The sequence below is a fragment of the Cottoperca gobio genome, chromosome 1, assembly GCF_900634415.1.
Source record: "Cottoperca gobio chromosome 1, fCotGob3.1, whole genome shotgun sequence".
NCBI classification, from domain to species: domain Eukaryota; kingdom Metazoa; phylum Chordata; class Actinopteri; order Perciformes; family Bovichtidae; genus Cottoperca; species Cottoperca gobio.
In genome coordinates this window covers 17,215,062-17,240,061 of record NC_041355.1, presented here as the reverse complement: position 1 = coordinate 17,240,061, position 25,000 = coordinate 17,215,062, and the positions used below count along the sequence as shown (strand labels likewise).

Here is a 25,000-nt window from a genome sequence, read left to right as displayed (position 1 = left end):
TCTGCAATGTACTTGGGAAAATGTGCTCCTATCTATAATTCATAAGAATTAAGACTTTACAATTTAAAAAATATTAATATTTTATTATGCTCTAGAAAATAATGCAGTCTAATGTTACCTTTCTCACTGCGTGCACCCTGTGATCTTTTTGTTTACAGAAGTCAGTGATGAAGTCTCCCGTGTGTGTGTGGTGGAGGTAGAAAGCACTAACCAGCCATGTCAAGAACTGGCCGCTGAAGACCGCGACTCGTCACCACTTCCCAGCCTGGATGATGAAACTACTTTAGAACATGTTACAGTAAAGCGAGAGGAGCTGGATGATTCAGCTTGCTGTTTAGACTCCGTCAAAGTAGAGGACTTTAGCCCAGAGTGCATGTCAGTGGTCCAGACTGAAATGCTGGAAGAGTGGAAACCAGAAGTGCTGGATGTTCAGAGCCAAGATTCAAACTCTTCTCTGTCCTGCACCAGGCTGGCTCAGGGTAAGCCGGACAACAATGAGTCTGAAACCACAAAATGACCCTTTTTTAAAAATTCTAACTGATTAAGTGGGGATAACTATTCAGATTGGTGGTTTACTGTTTTATATTCAGTATCTTAACGTCTTGTGTTTCACCTCTTAAACAGCATTTAGAATCCAGGGCACAGGAAATGTATCTATACTAATGTTAAGTTTGATCAAATGTCCAACTCTATTCAGACCAAGGCCTTTTTATTGATTTGTATTTTGTTGCTAAACATCAATGTATTCTGATACGTTTGAAAGCAGTCAAACCATCAAATACTTTGAAAATTGTAAAACCTTTAAATAAATTCGATGTCCATTATGGGGTCAACACTAACTTAATGTAAATATATTTACAGTGTATTCTATTATGGCTGATTTGTACAAAACATTTCACTCTTCCATGTTATCTATGACTGAAAGTGTTTTAAAAAGTAGATTGCATTAAGGTAAAAAATTAATAATTTCCTTTCAGTTTAACCGCCACTTGACTCCTAAACTCCACAGATCTTCCCTCCCTCTCCTCAGAGTTCCCAAACATCTTCCAGCTGGCAGAACCAGCTCCCATCCCAGAAGCCCCTCCGCAAGTTTATGGAGTCCACGTGCAATCCAGCCGCAGCCACACCTTCACCAACCTCTACGCCTGCAAGTCCTGCGGCCAGACGTTCCACCTGCCCAGCTTGCTGCGACGGCACTACAGCCAGTGCCAGCAGAGGCTCCAGCAGTGTTTTCAGCAGCCCGTAGATGGAAGCAAGAGGACCAGACTGCAGCTTTACCCGCCGGGCTGCAGCCCCTTCCGCTGCACAGAGTGCCACAGAGAGTTCAACCGTATGGAGAACCTCAAGACTCACCTTCGCATCCACACGGGAGAGATGCCTTACACGTGCTCAGTGTGCTCTAAGAGTTTCCGTCACTCTGGGGCGTTAACCAGGCACTTCCGCATCCACACCGGAGAGAAGCCTTACATCTGCGGACATTGTGGGAAGTCCTTCAGGAACTGTGGGGGGCTTAAATTCCACCAGCGTTCACACAGCAAGCAGCTACAGTAGCCACACTTAAAAAATAAAATAAAAAAGTATAGTTTTTATGTGTGAAGTAGGATCGTAATTACTGGTTAATATCAGGGTTTTGACGGGCCACATATTTGGTCTAACCTTAAAGCTGGGATAGGCAATTTTATTTTCTTCTTCGTCATTGGGCAAACCATTTCATTATATTCAAGCCTTGTCCAAAAGACTGCCTACCCCAGCTTTAAATGAATCTCTGGCTGTTTCAGAAAAGTGGTTATTTCATAACTGGGACCCTCCTGTCTGTACTGTTCCTCATTTTTCTCACTGTTCTTCCCTTTTGCGATCACGGGTATTGTTCTTAAAAGCTCTCAACCAGAAAGTAGCATCTCTACAAGTTATAGGCACTATTGAGGTCAAAGTATTAAGTTACTGAAACATGACTATCTATAAATCAGTGTCCTCTTTAGTAGAAAAAGACTAAGTAGAAACACAAATGGATACTGTCGCTATGTGATCAGCCTTTAAATGATGACTGTAGCACTTATTGATATCAAGTGTTTTGAACCTTCAGTGTTACTCTAAGTGCAATTCCCCCCCCAAACTTGTTTTATGATAGTTATTAAAGAAAATGTTTCTAATTCATGACAATCTTGTTTTTCAAATTGTTTGCGTACCTCATGTCTCCAAATATACATTGTCATTTAGATTACACTGGAAATTCCTCAAAGTGGACAAAGTATGTCAGCGTTGTACCAACATGTATGCGATAGAAGACTATAGACTGAGGTTTGATTTTGTCAGAGTAAATGTATGTAAACCCTTTTTTTTTTCAAGCACCTGATAACAGAAGATGCATCCAGATCAACAACAGTCTCTGCAGAGTCTCAGTCCTCCGCAAGAAGTCACTCGCTCCATGACAGATGAGTGTTCGTAGTCAGCCTGCAGGCAGGTTTGAGAACAGTGGCTAAAAGATGACTTGGAGACATTCAGATTGCCAGGAGAGGGTGACAAAGATCACATATCAATGTGTCTTCACAATCTTGTAACCAAAGAAATGAAGGTTAGGAAATTATTAGTGTTATTAGTAATGCAGTGAATGTATTTTGCAATTATAAGAGACGATGACCAACTGCATCACACCAGACATGTTCAGATGTTGAATTACAGCTGTGTGTCACAGGTAATTCAGTGTTCCTGAGCGCCGCTGCAGTTGGATTACTGTCGGTCACAATCTGCAGAGTCAACTTTGTCCTTTCTATGAAATAACCACGAAATAATTTAAAGACTTGGGAAAGCAAAATAATGTCAAATACACTCAGACAATGGCAAAATATGGTTACACTTGTTTGTTTCACAGGTAACTTATACTGCCTCAATGAAAATCTCTCGGGTACACACAATGTTTGCATCATTGTGCATGTCACATCTTATGTGTTCGAAGAGCCTGTTGCTGCTGTATAATGGAGTTACCAATGAGGTACTTGTGAACTTGATGCTTAATGAAATTATTCCAGTGTCCCAGGAGATATTCTTGTCCCCTCATACCATCCCTGTGTAGACTCATTAGATTGGTTGGATGCTTTAAAAAGGAAATAAAGGCAGTGTGGGTGCTTGTGTGTCTCGGGTACTGACACCTGTGACGACTCTTTGGTGTCTCCATCAGTTACATCTCTTTCCCTGTTTTTTAATCTTTGTATTAAGGTTTTTACGTCTGTTCCCTCTCTTTGTTACTCCCTGCCTGCACACTCATCGTCTGATAAAGTGTTTAAATTCCTGCAGGAAACACGACTGTCTTCAAATGTTTGACAGCAGCTGCAGAACAGTTTCTGTCCTGTGGAGGAGGAATTGCACCAAATGACTTGAACAGAAGTTTAACGGATGAGTTTTACTCTAAATCTCAGTGACAACCTATAATCTGACTGTCAATGCTGAACTTTGTAGGATTAACTGGTGGCATTTAAAAGATGTGTTCAGCTTGAATTCACGGCAGCTAAATAACATTCAATTTGTAATTTTCACTCAATAATGGGGCCATATCAAGTAGAGGACTCTCACTACTCAACTGTATATCGAGACTAAATCGGGTGAATTAATTACTGCTGTGTAGGAATGTGTGTTTCTCGTTCAATCACAACATTCCTCCCTCTGCCCTGTTGACGTGTCCTCCAGCTGTGCTGTTCTGTAACTATATTACTGCTTTCAACAAAGCATGATGTGACATCACAGCTAGTTTGAAAGCCAATCATGGTCCAATATGCAACTTCATGTGGAAACTGAACATACAGAGAAAAAGTGACTGTAGGGAAGTAGGAGACATTTTATGTGAATTAGTTAAACTTTTAAATGAAAAATATTTTTGCAGATTCTGAATTTTATAGTGAAATGGCCTAAATGTAATTAAAATGTAATTATTCAATTTCAAATCTTTATATTGAGCCAAAGAAGATTATACATACAGTATGTGTCAATGCCCATTACCATTTATATGAAAGAATGATATTCACAGATACAAACCAATGATATAGGCGATAGGAGTGTTTGTTTTGAGATTAGAACATCATCAAAAATAAGCAAAAATAAAGAGAAAGGAACATTTAAAAAAAATAAAGCAAATAAAGAATTACATAATTCTTACTGTAAGCAGAATCTTTTTAAGTAGTATTACATAAGGTCTTCAAATAGCCATTTCTGATTTATTTTTCAATATAATCTATTTTCACGTCCTTCCTACTAAAATGATCTTACAATGTGTGATTTTAGGAAAGCTCGTATCAGTCAAACTCTGCAGCCAAAGATCATCCTTCTCTGTGATCGATTGTATCGTACATATGCCCTTTTCTACCATCGACTATTCGGCCTGGATTAAACGAAGAAGCGGATGTACTGACATAACAGGAAAGAGCTAACAAAGCCAGCTAGGGAAAGCAGCCAAACAGAAAAATCTGCTTAACCCGTCGATTTTCTCCGTAGACACCCGGACAGTTATACAGACCTCCTCGTTTTGACAAGTTCATGTTCATGCAGGAGGGCAGGCTGCTGTCATGTTGACCGGGACGTGTGGATTTGGAGGCTCTTCCTTCCTCCAGGCTGGTGATGTCGGTGGGACTCGCTAGTTCCGCCTGAGCACTTCTCAGCTGCTGCTTCATAAGTTGGCTGCTGTCGGACACTCAGCTCGGGGTATGTTATTATTATTATTTCTGTCTGGGAATAATATTAGCTTGCTTGGCTGAAGTAACAATAATATCCGCGTCCTTCTGTCAACGAGCCAAGTTAACTTTCCTGTTTGACAGCATCACAGGCCACTGAGCGCTGGTTCTGGTGGCTGCTCAGGGTCACCACAAATACTTGGATTTCACATGTTATTGCAAAAGAAAGATAGTCAGGGATGGAATGCACTTAAAAAAAATACAATAAATGTTGTTGCAAGTTAGGCTTACAAAGTAAGATAAGATAAGCCTTTATTGATCCTCAGAAGGGAAATTCGGGTGTTGCATCAGCACAAAGATAGTAAGAAGTACAGATAAATAGAGTTATATACAACTAGTATAAGTATATTATATAAGTATAAACTATACTAGATTGGACCATAGAAGAGCAATTCAAGACAAAGACGAGATAAGAGACAAGTTAAGGGGTAAAGTTACTCGGCATGATTAATCTAAACAATAGAAGATGTGAAATTATCTATTTTGAGAGGGCGATTTAACTGCCATGTCTATTTTAAAGTTTGAGGTATGTTGCACGTATTGTGGTCAGAAGTGTGCCGTGCTCCAAAACCCAATGCCAAATACCCAACCAGCACAGGTTTCCACTTCATTTAAATTTGAAACGCAAAGATTTGTATCTCAGCTGACACAAAAAAGCTGTGAAAGAAAATCCCCACAGCATCTCCACCACCTGCTGCAGTTTGAGATTCAACATCATACCTGCAGCCTGGTATGCTGCTTGCACTCCAATTGAGCAGGTTTCCCCCGCCCCTTGCTGTTGTATAACAAGCAGTAGGCCAGCATGGTCAAATAGGGCAAATGTAGCCACACCTAACTGTGACGTTAATGAGTACTGACACACTTTGGAGTACACCTCAACATCACTGCAGCAATATTCTGTTGAAGGGAAAACATGCCATGTGGATGTCCAGTCAGTGTTGATATAAGTAGTCTAGTGAAGCAACACATTCCTCAGTGTGTGCTATATTGACCGACAAAGCTGAGCGTGCAGCTGCAAAATCTGTTGTTCTTCCTGCAGCCAGAACCACAGACTATTTCAGCTCTGGTTAACTTTTTAAACCTGTTGTAAGTTTGCTTGTATTGTAAACTAGTAACGTTTCCAACAGTGAAAATGGCAGCTCAAAATACGAGTGCAGAGGATGTTATGGACGAGGATACATTTTATAGTGTTTTGACTGACTCGGATATTCAGCAGTATTTGTTCAAGCCAGAATATACGGACGAAGAAATGCAGTGGAGAGAGGCAGAGGCTGCGTTAGCCGTGTAAGAGGATATTACCTCCACTTTCTCTGTCGATATAGCACACACTGAGGAATTCATTGCTTCAACCCATAACACTGATTGAACATCCACATAAAAGGTTGCACATTTTTCTTTTACGTTGTTTTTGATGAGGCATTTAAAGGTTTCAATCTCCCTGGCCTGATAAAAAAACTTAACTGCCATGTTGTTTCACTTGAGTTGTGTGATCTGGAACCAGTCTCTGCACTCCTTACCAACTTCTGAACAGACAGTTTCAATCTCTACTTTTCCTGTCAGTCAGTCTCTTTGGAACCGAATTGTGAAATTGCTTCGACAGGGTCAAGAGTTCATCTCAGAGTATATCTCTTTAGGGGGCGGTGACATTAGCAAGTCAGGAATCTTGTTGTCTTTTCACTGTCAATTCAGCCTGTGAATCCTGCCTGCTTTCTATTCCTCTCTGTACAGGGATGATGATGCACGGCGTCGCCCGGGACTCCTCACGTGGTACGGGGGAAGGGGGGGATCTGGCGCGCACATTATCTAAAGAGACCCCCGGGTCTCCAGATGCCTCTGAGTTGGGGAGCCCGCGGTGCACACCGAACTTTGACCTCCTCAACATGGTTGTGTCCTATAAGAGAATGGCTCTGTTTCTAGAACCAGCTGGCGATGCAGTGGAGCTGACCCGCTTCCTGCTCGGGTGTGTATGTGTGTTTTATCGGTGGCCTGTTTGAGCATCATATAATAGAATTGCTTTTGGATGAGCGTAGCAATGCCAGGAAGCCAAATTTATATTGGAGTATTCTCCATATCTGATTTTCTTTTTTTTATCCCTCAGATGGAAGATGCCCCTGTGCTCAATGTTTGTCTGCATGTTCCTCAATGTCTTCCTCTGCACTGTTAATGAAGGTAAGATGAGGCATTAGAGACTAACATTGATCCAGCTTTTGTTTGGTGTTATTAACTTGCTGTCGTGTCTGCCTCTTTGGTTTCAGTGGGTTGGATCACAGTGGGTGTGGTGGCGTTGGCGGCGCCGGCTGCCCTGGGTTACCTGCAGGACAGGTGTGGGGGCAGAGCCTCAGATTCTGAGCTCCACAAGAGGCACTATCACGCTGTGCACCGCAGGGACCTGCAGACGGTGCATCTCACCAAACAGGAGGCCATGCTGGAAGTCAAAGACCTGTAAGACGGACACTGCAGGGGTTATGTGCTGCAAGGCTTACTAAAGATTATCTTCATTACTTAACGTGTGTGTGTGTGTGTGTGTGTGTGTGTGTGTGTGTGTGTGTGTGTGTGTGTGTGTGTGTGTGTGTGTGTGTGTGTGTGACATATACAATGAGATCTTGCGTGTTACTTTTTCTTTCTGCATTTCAGCCAGATCTAAAATAATAATAATAATTATTTATGTTGAATCAATGCTGCGCCTCCTCCGCAGTTACTTTACACTTCTTGGCTACAGCTTCACAAGTGCTTAGGTACTCTGTTGAGTTTTCCTGGTTAAAAAATTATTTTCACCAAAATATAATAATGATGAATATCCTTGAAGCTTTACAAACTTGTTTTTATTCATTTCTTACCTCATAAAATATTTACAAAGCCGTTTAAAAAGTTGGTCCCCAATCATCAAAACATTGCCCTACAGCGGCGCTTGTGGTCACAAACTCCACAGGATACCTTTACATTTGCTTGTTTTCTTTGTTTTATATCATTATATAAGTAAATCATTTATAAATTAAGACATGTTTTTGTTGTTTAATGAAACAACATTAATAGACTAACTGACAATGAAAAAAATCTTTCAGTTGCCCTTTTTGGAACAGGTTTACAAACTGTGGCTCGCACCCACGTGTCATAAGTCTGTGTGTCATATGTTACATGGTGTTTGTTCATGTATGGGTTGAAGTGTATCTTTGTTCTCGCAGTGTTTCTGTCTGTGGACGTGCTCATGTTTGTTGTCTTCACCAGGTTGAAGCACCTGGATGACATGCTGTCCTCTGCCTGCCTGTCAGCAGAAACCTTTTACAAGGTCCTGTACTGGGATAATCACACCAAGTCATCAAGGTACACACACACACACACACTCACATTGACAGTATCACCTGTAAATCAGTAGACATTACTCAACAGAACAGTGAACAGATCATTAGTTCTGTTCCATTTAAAAACCTTCATTTAAATACTATCTTAAGATAATGAGATACATTAAATGTCAAAGTACAAAAGATGAGTAGATACAGAATGCATACATTTCCATAAGATATCATGAATATAGAGTACAAAGTAAGTACATAACTATCCTCAAATAGGTATACACCAAAAACTAGTAGGAATAAAATATATAAGAGAGTACTGTGCAAAATACATAATGTACAATACAAAAATCAGAGGAGGTGCATACATTTTTTAAATTTAAATACTGTCTTATTTAAGCCCAGGTCAGGGGTTACAACATTAACTGCATTCAATTCAAAGCTACTCATTGTAAGAGTGTGCTGGCACTTATATTGTGATTTGTCTAAGTGTGACCTGACATTAGTAATATCTCCCTCCAGGTTCTATGGAGCGATGTTAATACTGGCGTGCCTGCTCTATATCGCTCCGCTGGGCTGGGTGCTCGCTGGGCTCAACAGCGCCATCTTCCTGTGGAACAGAGACTTCTACAGAGGTCAGTTCATCCTGTCTGCAGGCAGCAAGGCTAAACACTTGCTCTCATTTAAGAGAGTAAAGCTAAAGTGTCGTTTCTCTCGTGGTTCCAGTTTTGTTGGACCTTAAGAAGCTGCTCCACATGGGCCAGGCCTCCGAGGGAAAGTGTGAAGAAGCGGTACACTGCCACTTGTTGGACCAGACGCCCACACCAACTAGTCTGGAGGTGAGAGTGGGGAGCAGGAAAAGTGTATGTGGGTTTGAATACTGAAGGATTTAGAGGTTGTGATTTACATTAAACCAACCGTTGCTGTAAGCTTCTTATCCACTTTATCCCGTGCTCTCAATGTATTTATCCAGTACGAGTAATGCAAATCCATCAGTTATAGCACGGCCTCTGTCCAAGGTGCTGATCCTGCGATCAGCCCAGTGTTTATATGTCTGTGTCTGTGTCTGTCTGTGTGTCTGTGTGTCTGTGTGATGACAGGACCTGTCTCCTGGCAGTGTGGAGGAAGCTGAGGAGGCAGAGCCTGATGATGAATTTAAGGATGCCATTGAGGTAAATACCACTATCAACTTAGTTGTACACTTTTCTAAAAAAAAAAGCCACACAAGGATAAAGGAACATAGAAGCATTAAATTCAAGTTAATCGGCGATCGGATGCTACAGCTAGACTTTAATCGAGGTCTAGAAATACCTCAAGGATAATTAAAGCATAAAGGATGCACCCAGAGTTCAATACTTATGTAAAGGAGAGGTCTGAGTTTTTGATATTTTTGCTTTGCCATTATGAGCTGTTCTGTGTAGACTGAACAAAGTATATTAAATCAGAATAAAGTGTGTGAATATGTTCTGAAGCCGATGTATAATATGTGTGGCTGGTAAATTGAGGTAAAGAACTCTGAATTACACATTTGAATCAAACATGCTGGAGCTTGCCTTGGTCGTGGGAAAAATCCTCCTCTCCTGACGTATGTTCTGTTACTTCCTGTTTCTCTCTGCTGTCCTCTGCACTCAGGAACATTCAGTTACCCTGCAGGTGAGTGGTTTTGGGTATGTTCCTGTGTAATCGCACTGAATATCAGAGTCTTTGGGTAACTTTGTTCTTATTTGTTGATCTGCTTCCTAAAGGAAACCCCTCTGGTCTTAGTGGTAAGTGGATTTCCCAGTGCCTCCCATCCATCCATCCGTTCCTGTGTTTGTCCCCTTGGCATGAGTTATGCAACAGTGTTGACAACACCATCATTAACAGGCCCACTATAGTTGTCTCCAGTAATCCCATCATACAGGGTGCTCATTAATGTCTAGTCTGCATGACTGGCATTGTTCATGAGACGTATTGCATTAGTGAAATCGGCTTTTCCTTCCTCATTCCATTTCAGTAAGATGGACTCATTGATGTTTGTGTGTTTTGATTGAAAGCATGTTATGACCAAGCGTTTTGCATAGAAGCATATTCTTTATTTAATTACAACATTTAATACATAACAGAGTAGCTGCATAATAGCATTTTATATTTTAGAGTTTACGATCAGCAGACTTTGTTTTTCAAACTGGATGTCTGCTGTCCAACACATGACAAGTTATCCTGTTCCCTAAAAGCTCTTGTGGAAATCTTATTGGGGAACATGAAGGTAACCTTATTTATTTAGCACCTCTTCTACAAACAATGTTTACAAAATGTTTTTACATACAATAAAACCCAAAAGCAGCAACAATAAAAAAATGAAAAAATGAAAAGAAGACGATATGAGATCAAAACTTTACATAAAAGTGTCTAAAAATAGGAGTAAAGGATAATACAAAGACTCCTAAGTGATTCAAAACTCCTCAACGATAATGCATAGGGAGCGATTCACATATAAAACCTGATTTAAAAGATGATATCTGATCTGATGATATCTGATCTGATGATATCTGATCTGATATATAAAAATAAATGTATGAGATCTGATCTGATATCTTTTATAGGGTCAGCATTACAAGGATACAAATTGGTGTTTTGTCCGCAGCTCTTTAGGGGGTTTGATGTTGTTATGTTTGGCAGATAGATCAAGTACAGCTGTATAAGCATGCATGCATGTATTTTCCCTGTAAATGCAAGTATTTTCCACCTTTCGTGTATATCAGTAGTGGCACTAGTACTTGCCATCATCATGCTTGATTTATTTGTCAAACATCTGTTAGTCGAACAGCCTGAAATTCACAAAAGAATCACAAGGAATTGAATTCAGTTCCTGCTGAGGCTGGCTCGGTTTCTGGCTCGGTTTCTTGGCCAGGTTGTCATACTCCAAAAGACGTAACTCCAGATTACACAGTATGTGACTGCATTTTTCTTTGTCCATCACCCCTCTTACCCCCTCTTCCCCCCTCTTCCCTCTCCCTCAGGAGGATGATGAAGGGCCTCTTGGAGCTCCCGAGTATGACACCATCTCTGAAAATGGTCTATTGAGCCGCAACGAGCCAATACGCAGCAAAGTGTCCAAACTGACGGAGAAACTGCGTAAACGTTACCCCACCACCTGCACAGGTCAGTCTGCTCTGAGTCATGCTGCTTTATATAACTAAGTGATAAAAAAAGAGTGTCTGTATTTTACTATTCATCTCTCTCTTTTTCTCCAAAGGCAACTGTTCCAGCTGCAACGCCGTCTTCTCTGTGCTGAAGAAAAGGGTGAGACTGAAAACCTGTGACAATAATAAGGATATATTTAGGCATCTCGTCATTGTCATATTTCATTTAGTCTTACTGTGCTATTGTCACGAGCTTCAACGCGATGTCTCTTGGTATTACAGAGGAGCTGCAGTAACTGTGGGAACAGCTTCTGTTCCCGATGCTGTTCCTTCAAGGTGCTGAGATCTTGCATGGGGGCAACAGGTGAGAAGGGAAAATGTAAATGTTTTTTATCATTCCAACATTTTACACAGATTGTTCAAATTGCATGACAGTTGCATCGTGTCACATTCCAGCACTCGCCTGTACTCTGATTCATGATGTTGTTCTCTTATTCTCTTCTCTTCTGCAGCTCCTGAGGCCCAGAGAGAGACGGTATTTGTTTGTGCCGCCTGTAACTCCTCTCTCATCAAGTTACAATGAGTCAGTTTTGTCTCCAAGTGGCCAGCTGGAGTCTTTTCACTGTTCATCCCCAGAGCCCTTCTCCAAGTTACTGAAACCTAATGCCTTGGTTTTCAAGTTAAGGTACTCATATCTGTCAAGACCAATTCCCCCCCCACACATACACCCCTCGTCTGCTGCTCGTGTTGCTTATGGGACTTCTACTGTAATATGTTAAATATTTCTTTATTCTTCAACTCTCAATGAAGAACTGGACCTTATGAATCAATGAGACTTGCTACAGAGCACAATGGCTCCACAATCAAATGACATTTCCCTTTGCTGTGCAGAGGGAGGTGCAAAGCATGCAGGGTGGAGGCCAGGGTCGGGCCGTGTCGGGTTATATAGATGGTTTCGCTTTTACATGCTTTGACTCGCCACAAAGTTACTTCCACTTGAATGTTAATATCTTCAGCCCTGTGTAGCAGTTTAACTGTACTGTAATGCTGGGGGGACGTTTCTCTACGAACAAGACTTAAGGCCAGAGTGATGCATGCGATGTTGTGAGAATTTGGTTTGTTTAGATGAACAAAATAATGGACGGTCCGACTGAAAGAAGCTCCACATGTGGTTGCTGTCCAACAATACACTTTGACCTGCAGCTGCTCAACAATGTCATGTGATTGGTTCTGGGTTTGTCTTTGAGGACAGCATTTTTCCCACCCACCACCACTAGAGGAGCTTAGAAGACATAAGGGAAATAATTATGACATGCCATAAAACAATGGGAAATCTATGGCAGTAAACTGAAAATACATGACCTGCAGCAATGAATCACATTACATTTTGGACAAGTTGCCAGTGACGAGGCTTTGTAAAAATCGTGTTTAGCAGACCAGCTTGGTCTACTTGTAATGATCAAATTTGTGCTTCATTTTTGTCGACCTGTCAGAGTTTTGGGGTATAGCAGCATCCTATATGTCAGAAACACTGTCCATGGACCCTGGGCTTTTCCTCTAACTGGATCAAATTCGACCCAACTGGAATAAAGTGGATTTAAATGGACTGAGCAACCAGCTGCAATCATCCTCAGAGCCTCACACTCTTGCAAGCCGGACTTAAAAGAATGGAGGTCGAGGCATTATAACCCAAAATGTGGATCTTGGTGGAAAAGTTGTTTTAATCATGATTCAGACACGGACGATTGTAATAGTTTGCTTTGCTTTTATTGTAATCAGATAATACCTCTTACTAGACATTGTTCTACTATATCTAATATATATTTAATTTAAAGCTCCAGAAAGTGCAAGTTATTCTTTGACCTAATTAAGTCTGTATATTTGCCCTTATTTTATGGATGAAATAATGCCATTGTTGAAATAAACTCTGATGATTTCATGAACTTAGTCACAAGTGGTAAGTATGATCTTTTTTCGACGTTCTGGCAGGCGAGGCTGTCTCTGCTTCAGAAGTGTGAAAGTATTGAAGCAAAGAAAGGCCATAATAAAAACACAATCAAAGCAACTGAATAATCTATTGTAAGACTTAAAGCATCATAGCATTGGAATATCTTGCTTTGAAAATAGTATATTTCAAGTTCTGCAGTTTCAAATAAACTATCTTTCTGAAGTTTTAATTATCTTTTGGGAATCCAACTCTTTATGTATTCAGTTGCTTAGCAGATCAAAATCCTAAATGCTGCTCTAATCAATAGTTTTAATATTAATAGATCAAATGACCATGTGTTATGTGAAAGGTCAACAGAGAATCATCCCCCTTCCAGTCTACAGAGCATCTTAATGTCTTTCAGTTTATTGTTTGGAGTTTGAAACCTACAATTTGTTTTGGTTCACTCACCACTCCCATCAACTATCGGAGCTGAAGAAGCTCTGATAATCCCGCTGTACAACCTGCTCAGCACCAAATAGCTGACGGACACCGTTAGCAACTTGCTGGTGAACATAGTGGAGCATTTAGCAGCTGAAGAGCAGATACTTCCCTCAGCAGTTGGTGGAGGCTAAATTGGAGTTTAAAATGTTGGACTTACCTTCCGCAGGTGGCTGGAAACATGAGTCCAGATCCTGTTGCTTTGTGTCTGGTAAATGTGTAAATAGGCAACTGTCTGCTAATAAATTTGACCTAATCTGTAAAAGGTTAATCAGTTAAAGGTCCAGTGTGTAGGATTTAGTGGCAACTAGCGGTGAGGTTGCAGATGGCAACCAACTTAATACCCCTCCTAAAAACGTTGAGGGGCGGCCTGTCTAGAGCCAGAGTTTGGTTCATAGTTCTGAATATTATATTAATTTCTGCCAACAAATCCCCCTTAATCATACACACTAATCCTTTAATGCAGGTTGAAGGTCTTTGCTCGAGGACAAGAGCAGTCCCAGCAGTCCCAGCAGGAGAAACAGCAGATGTAAATAATAAAATAAATGATTTCCCTTGATGTGCCTTCAGTTTCAGGGTCCTGATAATGTGCATGCTAATTATCCGTCTCACTGTCATGGTTTACAGGGACACTTGAAAAGAACAGAGCCATCTTTGTTATTTTTAGTTACACCAATGACGAGATCAGATATTGTCTTTGGGCAGCGTCCAAACTCACGTGAGACGCTGGAAAAGCTGAATTAATATGACCTGTACACTGTACTTGTGTTAGCTCCGCCCCTCCTCTCCCCGCCCTTCCCCCCTCCCTCCACTCCTCCAATCTGTCCCCGTGCGTGTCCCACTAAAGCGATTTCAGCGCATGCAGGCAGGGACTCGTCCCTACGGCGGCGGATGGCAACATGGCGACAGAGGTAAGACTCATATTATCTCTTTTAATTTCCTGCCGAGGTTTAGTTTACCAGCAAACTCAATTGTATTGCCGTTTAAATAAAACAGGTGCAGTTAACGTGGTCAACGAGGGCATTGTAGCTGTACGCGGTGAAACTGTGGCACACTGTGCGGCTCACTTCAGTCACTACTGACGGCTGTGTGTGTCCTACATTATGCTGCCGGTGTCGTCCGAGCCGAGGGCTGCTCGTCTTTATCCTTTAAAACGTGTTCTGGCGTTTTTTTTAGAGGAAAGCCATTAAGAGGAAATGTGAAAGTCAAACTGCTTCATGGAAACTGAAATAGGGCAGAAAAAGCGGATCACCTCCCAGCGATGTTAAGCTGTTTTAGTGTTTTTGTCTTGTTGAGACGCCCTGTTAATCCAGTGACCACACACACACTCACACACACGCACACACAGCATTCAGCACCATGGACAGAAGCCCTGACCTTCCTCACTGCTTTCCCAGCCTGCATCTGTGTTTACAGAAATTATAAAAAAGAAAATAAAGAAAGAATGGTGCTGAAAACATTACTTTTTTAATCCAACATACACCCTGTTGCAAACAACATTCCCAACATTAATACGAGACTTTGGACGGCCTTTTATCAGTCTGCCTCATCTCTTGTTCTGGCTGATCGATCTGTTGTGAGCTATAGTGAAATGTTGTCCCGTCTTCTGGGAGCTTTACTCCCCATGTGTCCGATGCTGGGCTCTGCTCCAACAGACAACAAGGCAGAAATGAGTGCAGACACTGAGCCATAAAGTGATTGATCACATCTCGTCTGCTTCTCGTCTATCATCCTGCACTCCCAAACCGGCCACTGTTTGCACACATTGCGTGTGGACAGGTGCACAGAGAGAGGGAGCTCTCTCTGTGGACTCATTAAAGACGCACTGTTTAAAACCTCACTGTGTGTGTGTGTGTGTGTGTGTGTGTATCCTCCTCAGTTCCACAATCTGCAGGAGTTGAGGCACAGTGCATCTCTGGCTAATAAAGTCTTTGTCCAGAGAGACTACAGTGAAGGAACCACCTGCAGGTTTCAGACCAAGTTCCCCTCTGAGCTGGAGAGCAGGGTGAGGAACCGTGACTTTGGCTTAAAAAAAGAAAAAGCCCGCCTATCCAACCATACATATTTTTGTAGCCATCATAGTACTATATTTAAACTACTGTAATGCTTTTCTATATATATATATATATATATATATATATATATATATATATATATATATATATATATATATATATATATATATATATATATATATATATAATGCTACAAATGTACCATGTATGGTAGCCCATTTCCGCCAGTGTAGGGGTAATAAAAGATCTTGTAAGCCATCATTATTTGGCGATACTAAGTCATTATTTTGAGAACATTTGTCAATATTAATGACTTAAAGGACGTTTTAAGCTTTCATCTTTCTTCTTATACTGGTGGAAATGGGCTTCTGTGTTTGTGTGAGCGGAGATATTTGCTAATTAAAACAGCCTTTCTCTTACTAAATGTTTTGAATGTCGTTATTTCCTCCTTGTTAGAAGGGATAAATGTTGCCGTTTTCAACATTTGCTAATTATTGTATTTCAATCAATCAATTTAATTTGTCACATGAAATCGTGTGTCTCTCCACTGTCACTATCAAATACCGATTCTAACCCTGCTACTCATGACTCTGCGTATGTCTACAGATTGAGCGGAAACTGTTTGAAGACACTGTGAAGACGCTGAATAATTACTACGCAGAGGCAGAAAAGATAGGAGGCCAGTCCTACCTGGAGGGATGTCTGGCCTGTTCGACAGCTTATCTTATCTTCCTCTGCATGGAGACGCGCTATGAGAAGGTCAGACTGGCCATATCAAACTTTATGCATTTTAATGGTGATTAAAGCAATAGATTGGATGTTTTGAAGTTAGGTTTTATGAGGTACGTATCCACAGTCAGTGTATTACTTACAGTAGATGGCCGTTTGGATAAACAGACAGGAGTTACTGCATTGGAGCAAAGCAATGTACTGCTGTAGACGGGGGCGCCAGCAAAACATATTTTAGCCACCGGAAAAAAGGCCCACCTAAAATTAATTATATCAGTTTAAGTGTACGCTATATTCAGAATATTTTCTTAAATCGTTATCTATGTTCTCTTCAAAGCTCCATTGAAAAAAACAAAACAGTAATTCTTCCTCGCAGAACAGGGGACTTGCTGGTTTACCGCTGCCTTGATCAGTATGTTTGATTTGTGTTATTGTGTGACTTTAAATTGTTCGTTTGGATTCGCCAACTTCACACAATAACACAAACAATCGGTAGACCAGCATCTCCAGTGTTCGACGAGGTAAAATTACAGTTTTTGTCAGTGGAGTCTGGTGGCTTTGGCGAGAGCATAGATTGTTATAACGGCTTCAGTTCCCAATCAGAAAGGGCTGTCTCCTGGCTATGTAAAGCGGTGAAAATATTCCAAACTTAAACTTATATAGATCTTTTGCGATGGCTAAAATATGTTTTGCTGCTGCCCCATCCACAGCAGCACATTGCTTTGCTTCAGTGCTGGTAATCCTGCCGACCGTGCTGATCATAGATAAGTACCTCATACGTCCCCACTTCAATAAATCCAAACTATCCCTTTAACATGTCTGGGATTCCACTTCATTTCTCATGTTCTTTCTGTCTGTGCGTTAGGTGTTGAAGAAGATAGCCAAGTACATTCAGGAGCAGAATGAGAAGATCTTTGCTCCCAGAGGGCTGCTCATCACAGACCCTTTAGAAAGGGGAATGCGTGTCGTATCCTTACTCAATGTTTTTGGGTGCATGTGCACAAACTCATTTATACTTCCTCCACATTCTCCAAAGCAAATTCTTGGTCCCTAACTGTCCCACCTCTTAGATAGAGATTTCCATCTATGAAGACCGGGGCTCCAGTGGTTCCAGCTCGGGGAGCAGCTCTGTGTCTGGCAGCACTGCTCGATGACTGGGTACTTCCTGATCGACCATGTCCCCCTGATCACTCGCAGCCCTGGAGGAGAACTTAGGACAATGACGCTACTCCTGATCCAACACTTAGCCCATACATCCCAAAGCTAAGCTCACACAAAGGATTCACCGGTGTTTAAGCTTTTTATAACACGCGCTGTAGTAATTGGTTGCAAAGCAACGTGCATGCGCCGACACAGTGAAGTTACTGTACGATGCAATGTCTCAGTGAAAAGAAGAGAATAAATAGTTAGTAATACTTTGTGTGGTAGTACCATTACCTTCCTTCCTGTCTTCTTTGAAGGAAGTGTTGAGGCAGGAGTGAAGACCACAAGCCTCACCGAACCTCATACCTCAGCCACCACCGCTGCACCACACCGGACCAAACTGGGCTGAACTCCACCATCACCCCTGCACACCAGACACTGGCTTTAAAAGAAACGTTATCTATACTTCTGGCTGAGTTTCCATATTTTAGCAAAAGTAGGATGTACGAGTATTTGAAGGCGTCACAAAGTTTTCACCTGTGCTGTAAATCCTGCTGTCTGGTAGCAGATGAATGTCATTCAGCCCGTCCATGTATTTTATGTAGCAGATCTTCCATATTTCTCACATGAAGCCTATATGTTCTTTGTTAGATACACAGACAGGCACACATATCTCAGTACCAACCTCTTGGCTTTAACGAGTGAGACTATTCCCAAATTTTGATTATGCAAAGACGTACTGTGCATTACATGCATTAGTAAGTAGACAAAGGACGGGTCAAAAAGTCTTCTTGATTCTTACATGTAGTGTTTTAAAATACACCAACCCTTCCTTGATTTCTAAACCAACTTCCAAAGATCCATAACTGCCAAAAACTGGCTCACAAATGTGAATGTGTCTTTTATTTTGGTGACATTTTGTGCAAGAACAAACTTTCGTACTGCTTGTTGTTTGATACATGGGGCAATGAGGTATATATGACTGGCATCAAATAAATACTGTTTCATCACAGCTGCACATCTTTCTTTGTTATTGAACTGTAGTTCTACAAATATAATGGCCTTGCTCCATTTAACCCATCCATCGTAACCCAGCATGCACCGCAGCAGGGCTCTGCAACCGTCATTACTAAAGCTGCACTAATAAACATTTTATATTAATAATGGATCAAACTCTACAGTTCCCCTCAGCTCTCCGAGCTTTTAGCGTCTTTTGTTGGTTTCACGCAGCTTTACTATTTTGTTTGTTTTACCGCTCTCATCAGCGTCGACGTTTGCAGCTTAATGGCTGATAAACCCTCTGAGCATGCCTCCAAGGTGAACGAAAAATCTTGATAACCAAATAATGCCAAAAATGCATGTGTTTAGGTAGTAGTGAGCAAAACTCATTAAATTCATTCATTCACTCAATTCATCAAGACTTTTTCTACGTTCTTTGATTCTCGGTTCATCGTGGAAGCTTGCAAGAAAAACAAAGTTTCTTTCAAGAACTCAAGGTAACACAGGCTGAGTAATTGATATACAAATGATCATTTTGTGGGTGAAGTATTCCTTTAATGTTGTCAAGTACACCTGTGTTTGACACATCAATAGTGCTTTCTCCCACTTCATTTAAAGTTTGATATCCCTTTGTGTCATCTTGACTGAGCAGGATGTTGTATAACTATTGACTATATGGACATTTACTGGAAAATAGGTACAACATTAAATGTCATGTTAAAAACAACTTGCTAATTTGATGTTGTGACAGGCTTTGGTCAGGAATTTCCTCATTTTGCATGCAGGGTTGACTGGAAACGTGACACTGCAGCAGTCTCTGCATGATGCTGACCCCAGTTTTTCAGTCTTCACTTACATACATGTAGGGACGTCTGCAGCTCACCAGAGCAAACAGGAAATGTCCAGACTGCAGGTATCCAGATACTAGGGTATGCACTCTGATAAAACACACCCGCTGTTACTGCATGTCACAGGCTGTCTTACTGTATCAACTACCATCCCACAAGATACACGAGTGCAGAGAGCACTGTGACGCACTGTAGTAAAACTGTCTTAAAACAGGAGGCTTCAAATGTGGAGACAGAGTGTGAGCTGATGCCATCGAAAAATGGAGCCAATGCTGCTTGAGAGGATGGACAGAATAGGGAAGAGGAAGGAAAAAAAGGTGGAGGAAAACAAGGAAAAGCAGACATCAGATTAAGACAAGACAGTACGAATGGTTGAAACATGACAGAGATGGAAAGAGGTGCAAACACAGGGCAATAAAGCTAGACCTTTGTGATTACTCCAGCTAGTCTGTCAGCCAGAGTTGCATTTGCTGCTGCTGTCAGTCAAAGTTTATGGCGTGACAAGGTTTTTTCTGTGAGACTAAATGGGGAAAGGATACCTGTGTACCCGTCAAATAACAATCTGACCATTAGGATTTGTAGCAGTTTATTTAGGGAGTTTGCCATGACACATAAATAATTACAAGAACAACCATGTGAAGGACATTCTTAATGAGCAGAGTACTGGAAACCAAAGCAGCCGATGAAGACTAAAGTGATGTCTTACGCTGAAGGTTTACTTGTACAGGGAGGATGGATAATGAACAGTACACACAAATACATTTCTTGCGATTGTCCTCACAGACCTGTGGAAACAAACATTAAAGAAAATTTAATAAAAAAAACATAATGGTTTTAAGTGTTAGTATTCATCTTTAAGGCACTTTTTGTAAACAACTGATTGTTTTTTTTCTTACCTGCACAGTGGCCGTTCTTGACAGTAAAGCCTGTACCACACTGAACACACAGAAGAAAGAAATTCATTGGTATTCAAAACAAATATGTTTATTCATTTAGAATTAGAACGGGAGACTTTGTGTTGTCTTCTGGTTTTATTTTATTGTAAAAATGCTTCCAATTGAACTGAACTTGACAATGAGAGAAAACGACAAGAGCTTGACAGTGGTGATTTGGAAATAGGTTTTAAAGGGCCCTACCCCTGACCGCCTGGAACATTACCCGCGGTCATAATTCATGCTGTGGATCCGTTCTGCGTACCTGCGTGTCATTAGCAAGCAGAGACGTTTCCCCTTCTTTAGGATAAGCTACTTCCACCACTGAGTTCATTTCACCAGGTTGAAGGGTTCGAGTGATGGAGCTGCCGTCTGGCCAGGACACCTCCAGTACTGTCACCTCAGAAGTACCTGGGAGTCAAAAATAAAGTATAAATGACACAAGAGGAAAATAAACCTTTCAAAAAAGTAACTTAATTTTCTCTGCGTGTGAAGAACACGATATGTGTTGACGGAATATTAAAAATGTTGCTTTCTTGCTGAGAGTTGGATGAGAGGATTGATAGCACTCTCATGTCTGTACGTTAAGCTTAAAGCTAGAAGCAGGAGGCCATTAGCTTAAAGCATAAAGCATAGCATAAAGAGTGGAAGCAGGGGACACAGACAGCATGGTTATGTCCATAGTTAGAAAACACGGCTGCTGTGACTTAACATCTTGAGGTTACCGGGTAACAAGCACAGAAGGGTGATGGATAATGTATTGTTCGTCAAAAATCGTTCCAGCAAGTAACTCCCTATAAAACCACAAATTGTTGGCATACAACACAGGTTAACTAATAAACGTGAGGAATACAGGTAGGTGCATTTTTTAACTTCAAAGAGAACCAGGCCAGGCATGCACCAGATCGGGTACCGCGTAACCCGCAAAAAACAAACTCTCAGCAAGGAAGCTGAACTAAAGAAAACAATGTGTAGATCAGGTTTAACATATGCAATATAAATAACTGAGATATACAGTGTATGTTTGAACGTCCCATTTTTGTTCAGTGTATAAGAAAGTTACCTAAGCCAAAGTGTGCGACAGGCTCCATCTCACACAGGTACCCTGAGCCTCCGTCGATGATGCGTGTGTGAGCTCCACTCTGACTGGTGAAGGCTGTCACCTTGGCTCCCCGAGCAAAAGAGCCAAACTGGGTGCGAGGGATGACCCGCAGCCAGTTGTTGGACGAGCCCTGATGAGGTTTGACAGTTCAGGTCGTGGATCTTTAGGGCTCAGTTACTATAAACACACACACAAACACAGATACACACCTGTGTGACCTTGAAGATAGAGATTGGTTGCTGGGCACTCTCTCCATGTGCCAGCAGCAGTTCCAGCTGTCCGTCCCCATCTAAGTCTGTCACGGTGCCACCTGTCCAAAACAAACAGAGCTCTTACTGCGCTGACCTACATAACAACTTCACTGTGCCGTTTATCTGACAGCTGTGCCTCTGTAAATCTCATCCATACACAGAGGTAGCAAAGATGTCACATATTCACTTCAGGTTATAACATTTGGAGAAGAAAACGGATGAAAATATGTTGCCATCTGTTCTGAGGTCTGGCTGACCTGTTCCTCGGCCCTGCCGCTCTGCAGCGTCTCCCACATTAAGCTCCTCGATCAAAGGGTCTGCATCAGCTCTCCTTGACACCCTGCAAACAAACACACATCAATCCAAATACATCCAGTTGAGTTTTACTGCCAGTTGTTTTTTAATAGTTTGATGTTTCTTAGTGGACTTTGGGTTAGGGTTAGGGTCATATTTAAAAAGTTACCTGAACAGCTTGTTAGGGGCGTCGCTTCTATAAGCAATATTGTTGAAAAACACCTCCAGCTCCTTGTCATTGTCAAAGTCGGCAACGATGACTGTGCGAATAGGCGAAGGAGCTGCAAATCCTCCGGTGGCTATGTTCTGCACAAGAGAACACTGTCATGTCTCGCTTTATCAAACTTGCTTCATCTTTTCCGCCAATGCCCTGTTCTCCTTCCTTACCCGGAATTTAGAGTCGCTGCCCTGCAGGAAAAGTCTGTGTGGGCCGTTCCAGTTGCCATAGACGATGTCTGTCTTTCCATCGCCATTGAAGTCAGCTAGTGCTACTCCTCTGCCATGCTGGTACCAGTCCTCCACACCTTCACAAGTTCACACAATGTTGAAAGCCTTGGTGCTGGAAAAATACTCGACTGTATTTGGATATGAATCCTTTTTAAAGTTTCAATGTGTAGGATTTGATAATTCTCTACATTGGCATGGTAGTACTGTATAGTGATGCATTATGGTACATTTTCATTGTAATAACCCCAATATTCAATTACCTCCCTGGTCTCATTTATTCAAAACCTTTAAAAAAGAAACAGCCATGTTGAAGGCTCTGTGGGGGTGTACTTAGGCACAGTGGAGCTTTGAGCTAGCCATCCACATGCTAACGATTGTTACGTACTGTACTAAAAGACTACATTTCATTAAAAGTATATCTACTCCTGAATATATCTGCTTCTTCCCCTCCTGTTTCATTCTCACCTGCCTGTGTGGCCATATCAACATAAGTCCCGTCTCCATTATTCTTGAACAGGAAGTTTGGTCCGTTCTCGTTGTCACAGAACACGTCCGACCTCGAATGGCTCAGGATTGGTCCGACCACCACACCGCGCCCACCTGCACAACATGCAAACCGTGAATGTTGGAGCTGATTCAGCACACTGCAGAACATCTCAGACTTCATCTCTCCGACGTGACTACTCCTGACCTGTGAACTTGTTGACCCCAGCCTCGGCAGCCACGTCAGACAGAGCGATGATGCCCTTGGAGACATCACTGGCATCCTCGTCCATTTCCAAGAGAGCGTGAGGGCCGACGTTGCCACTGGCATAGTTGGCCACGTAGACTGAGTAACGGCCTGTTCCCTGCAGAGAAACAGGTTTTTTGGAAGGAATTGTGAATGATTGAGAAAACGGCAGGGAAAAAAAGCAAGTAGAGATCAGATTGTGGGACTTTATAAATGGGTTACTGACCTTTCTGTCTACACATGCAACCGAACGTCCTGCCATGCCGTTAGCGACACCACGACGCACGTTGAGCTCATCCCCAAGAAGATCTTCAAAGCGGCCATTTCGAAATTTGAACAGTTTATCTGAATAAGTTGCCCGTCCTGCATCAAAAAAAAGAGTCAGTTATCTAAATAAAACATTCAGCTACCTGAAATTACCTGCTGGGTATACGTTGAGGACAGATTTCAATATTTACCAGAGTAGGCATTGTTTGTGTTGAGGAAGTAGATCTCCTCACGTCCATCTCCATCCACATCACAGGCAGTAACTCCGATAGCATTTCCTGCTCGGTCCCTCAGGGCGTAGTACGGAGAGTTGCTGTCATCAATAGCAATGTTTACCAGCCTGTTTAGAGTGCGATCGTACTTCAGCACCAGGTTGGGCCCATTGTACCTGAGGGAAAACAGCACACACATGTGTCTTGTACATATAAGAATGTCGATGTAGTGTAATGAACATATGAAAACAGCTAACTGTTTTCACACTCACCCTGCCACAACCACTTCTAGGTCGCCATCACCATCCACGTCTGTTACAGCCATTCCATAGTTGAGTTGTGTGGGATTGTGCAGACTGTCAGGAGGAAGCATCGTCTGTGTTACAACCTGAAGCATGGGCTCAGAGCTCTGGGCGTGGGACTGATACCAGACTCCGACCAGGAGCAACAGACCTGAACCCCACATCACTGCAACTGGAACACAGAGCAGGGCTGGGTTATGCATTTCAATTCATCATGCATGCAGATGATGCACAAGCCTTTTGTATAAAGCAGCACAGACATAATGATGATGAGCAAATATAATGTATAGAGGTACTGTGCATGAGTTAGGGCTGAATGATTTGCAATAAATATCTAATTGCTAGTATTTTGACTCATACTGCAATTGTGATATGATTCACGATATTGGAGGAGTGATCATTTTTGTTCATTATTCTCATTTTCATTGAAGAATATATTAAAATGATCATGGTGGGATTTTTTGCGAGGATCGGTACGATCGTACGAATACGATTTGTAGGCCGGGACATCTCTATATCATCACAATACTTATTCAGAATGGTATTTTGACACATATTTTGCCAAACATATTTCACCTCCTGCGGTTTGGATATCGCACTAATCGATATTGCGATTTGGATAAAATTCTGATGAATTATTCAGCCCTAGCATGAGTAACATGTATTTACAGAGGAATTTCACATTACATTACAGGTCAATTAGCTGACACTCAAATCCAGAGCAAATTACAGTGAACTAACTACTGGTAGTACCTTGCTCAGGGGTACAATGGTAACAAACTTCTGGTGTTCTGTTTGGAAGCCATGCCACTAGACCACTAGGCCATCACCACCCATTCACCAATTGTATGCATTAATTTTACACATCAAAGTGTAAAAAAATACACAATTATCTGAGTCCCTCAAAACAATATACATCAGTTGAAAGCTGCAATAGAAAATAGATTTAGGATGAGATGTTTCTCTACAAAATCCACCTACATATGAATATGAATCATCTCTCGATGCTTGCATACCGTCCATAAAATCAACATTTGTGCAACTGCTGAACAGTATCTGCACACAGATATATTAACGCTCTGTTAGTGGTGATATTTTTCTGTTACTCATAATTTCTTGATTGATTGTTGTTAAAAATGATGCACGATATAGTCCTGCCCTGCTTGTT

The 25,000-nt window shown here is 41.6% G+C and overlaps 4 protein-coding genes across 8 annotated transcripts in view; 3 read left to right on the top strand and 1 right to left on the bottom strand.

Annotated features, from left to right (window-relative positions):
- The window catches only part of LOC115015653 (zinc finger protein 24), a 3,375-nt gene extending 1,221 nt beyond the window's left edge, over positions 1–2,154 (top strand). The window contains exons 2-3 of one of the 2 annotated variants that reach the window (XM_029443154.1): positions 159–479; positions 1,031–2,154. In XM_029443154.1, the coding sequence (XP_029299014.1) occupies positions 159–479; positions 1,031–1,551 (842 nt within the window). In that variant the 3' untranslated portion in view covers positions 1,552–2,154. Of the gene's footprint in view, positions 1–158; positions 480–1,009 lie in introns of both variants that reach the window. The other variant, XM_029443145.1, reaches the window with a different exon arrangement.
- A 2,203-nt stretch (positions 2,155–4,357) lies between these two features.
- On the top strand, positions 4,358–13,081 carry zfyve27 (zinc finger, FYVE domain containing 27). Of its 4 annotated transcripts, none has more exons than XM_029440907.1 (14): positions 4,358–4,689; positions 6,447–6,678; positions 6,817–6,887; positions 6,974–7,160; positions 7,944–8,039; positions 8,531–8,643; positions 8,735–8,847; positions 9,109–9,180; positions 9,641–9,661; positions 9,754–9,774; positions 11,011–11,152; positions 11,247–11,293; positions 11,416–11,512; positions 11,646–13,081. In XM_029440907.1, the coding sequence occupies exons 2-14, from the start codon at positions 6,449–6,451 to the stop codon at positions 11,714–11,716; spliced, it is 1,281 nt and encodes a 426-aa protein (XP_029296767.1). In that variant the 5' UTR covers positions 4,358–4,689; positions 6,447–6,448; the 3' UTR covers positions 11,717–13,081. The 4 variants fall into 4 exon arrangements, with proteins under 4 accessions (XP_029296767.1, XP_029296777.1, XP_029296785.1 ...); XM_029440917.1 differs by having other exon boundaries at positions 4,359–4,689; positions 11,416–11,497; XM_029440925.1 differs by lacking the exons at positions 9,641–9,661; positions 9,754–9,774 and having other exon boundaries at positions 4,359–4,689.
- Positions 13,082–14,325: 1,244 nt separating this feature from the next.
- Positions 14,326–18,466, top strand: golga7ba (golgin A7 family, member Ba). Its single transcript, XM_029447519.1, has 5 exons — positions 14,326–14,472; positions 15,441–15,566; positions 16,183–16,335; positions 17,171–17,272; positions 17,376–18,466. Exons 1-5 carry the CDS (start codon positions 14,461–14,463, stop codon positions 17,457–17,459), a joined length of 477 nt encoding a protein of 158 aa, XP_029303379.1. The 5' UTR covers positions 14,326–14,460; the 3' UTR covers positions 17,460–18,466.
- Positions 18,467–19,864: 1,398 nt separating this feature from the next.
- Positions 19,865–25,000, bottom strand: part of crtac1a (cartilage acidic protein 1a) — a 5,339-nt gene continuing 203 nt past the window's right edge. Inside the window, exons 2-14 of the mRNA XM_029447276.1 lie at positions 23,803–24,004; positions 23,510–23,706; positions 23,278–23,414; positions 23,013–23,169; positions 22,787–22,921; positions 22,262–22,398; positions 22,044–22,180; positions 21,838–21,920; positions 21,539–21,639; positions 21,291–21,459; positions 20,493–20,638; positions 20,192–20,231; positions 19,865–20,080 (exon numbers count right to left, since the gene is read on the bottom strand). Coding sequence (XP_029303136.1) covers positions 20,073–20,080; positions 20,192–20,231; positions 20,493–20,638; positions 21,291–21,459; positions 21,539–21,639; positions 21,838–21,920; positions 22,044–22,180; positions 22,262–22,398; positions 22,787–22,921; positions 23,013–23,169; positions 23,278–23,414; positions 23,510–23,706; positions 23,803–24,004 — 1,649 coding nt within the window. The 3' untranslated portion in view covers positions 19,865–20,072. The remainder of the gene's footprint in view (positions 20,081–20,191; positions 20,232–20,492; positions 20,639–21,290; positions 21,460–21,538; positions 21,640–21,837; positions 21,921–22,043; positions 22,181–22,261; positions 22,399–22,786; positions 22,922–23,012; positions 23,170–23,277; positions 23,415–23,509; positions 23,707–23,802; positions 24,005–25,000) is intronic.

Excerpts from the sequence above, each read along its gene's own strand:
- golga7ba (XM_029447519.1), top strand. Across the intron at positions 15,567-16,182 it reads CCTCTGAGCTGGAGAGCAGG|ATTGAGCGGAAACTGTTTGA; the intron begins GTGAGGAACCGT and ends GTATGTCTACAG. Across the intron at positions 16,336-17,170 it reads TGGAGACGCGCTATGAGAAG|GTGTTGAAGAAGATAGCCAA; the intron begins GTCAGACTGGCC and ends TCTGTGCGTTAG.
- zfyve27 (XM_029440907.1), top strand. The coding sequence starts at position 6,449 with ATGATGATGCACGGCGTCGCCCGGGACTCCTCACGTGGTACGGGGGAA. Across the intron at positions 7,161-7,943 it reads ATGCTGGAAGTCAAAGACCT|GTTGAAGCACCTGGATGACA; the intron begins GTAAGACGGACA and ends TGTCTTCACCAG. Across the intron at positions 8,644-8,734 it reads GAACAGAGACTTCTACAGAG|TTTTGTTGGACCTTAAGAAG; the intron begins GTCAGTTCATCC and ends TCGTGGTTCCAG.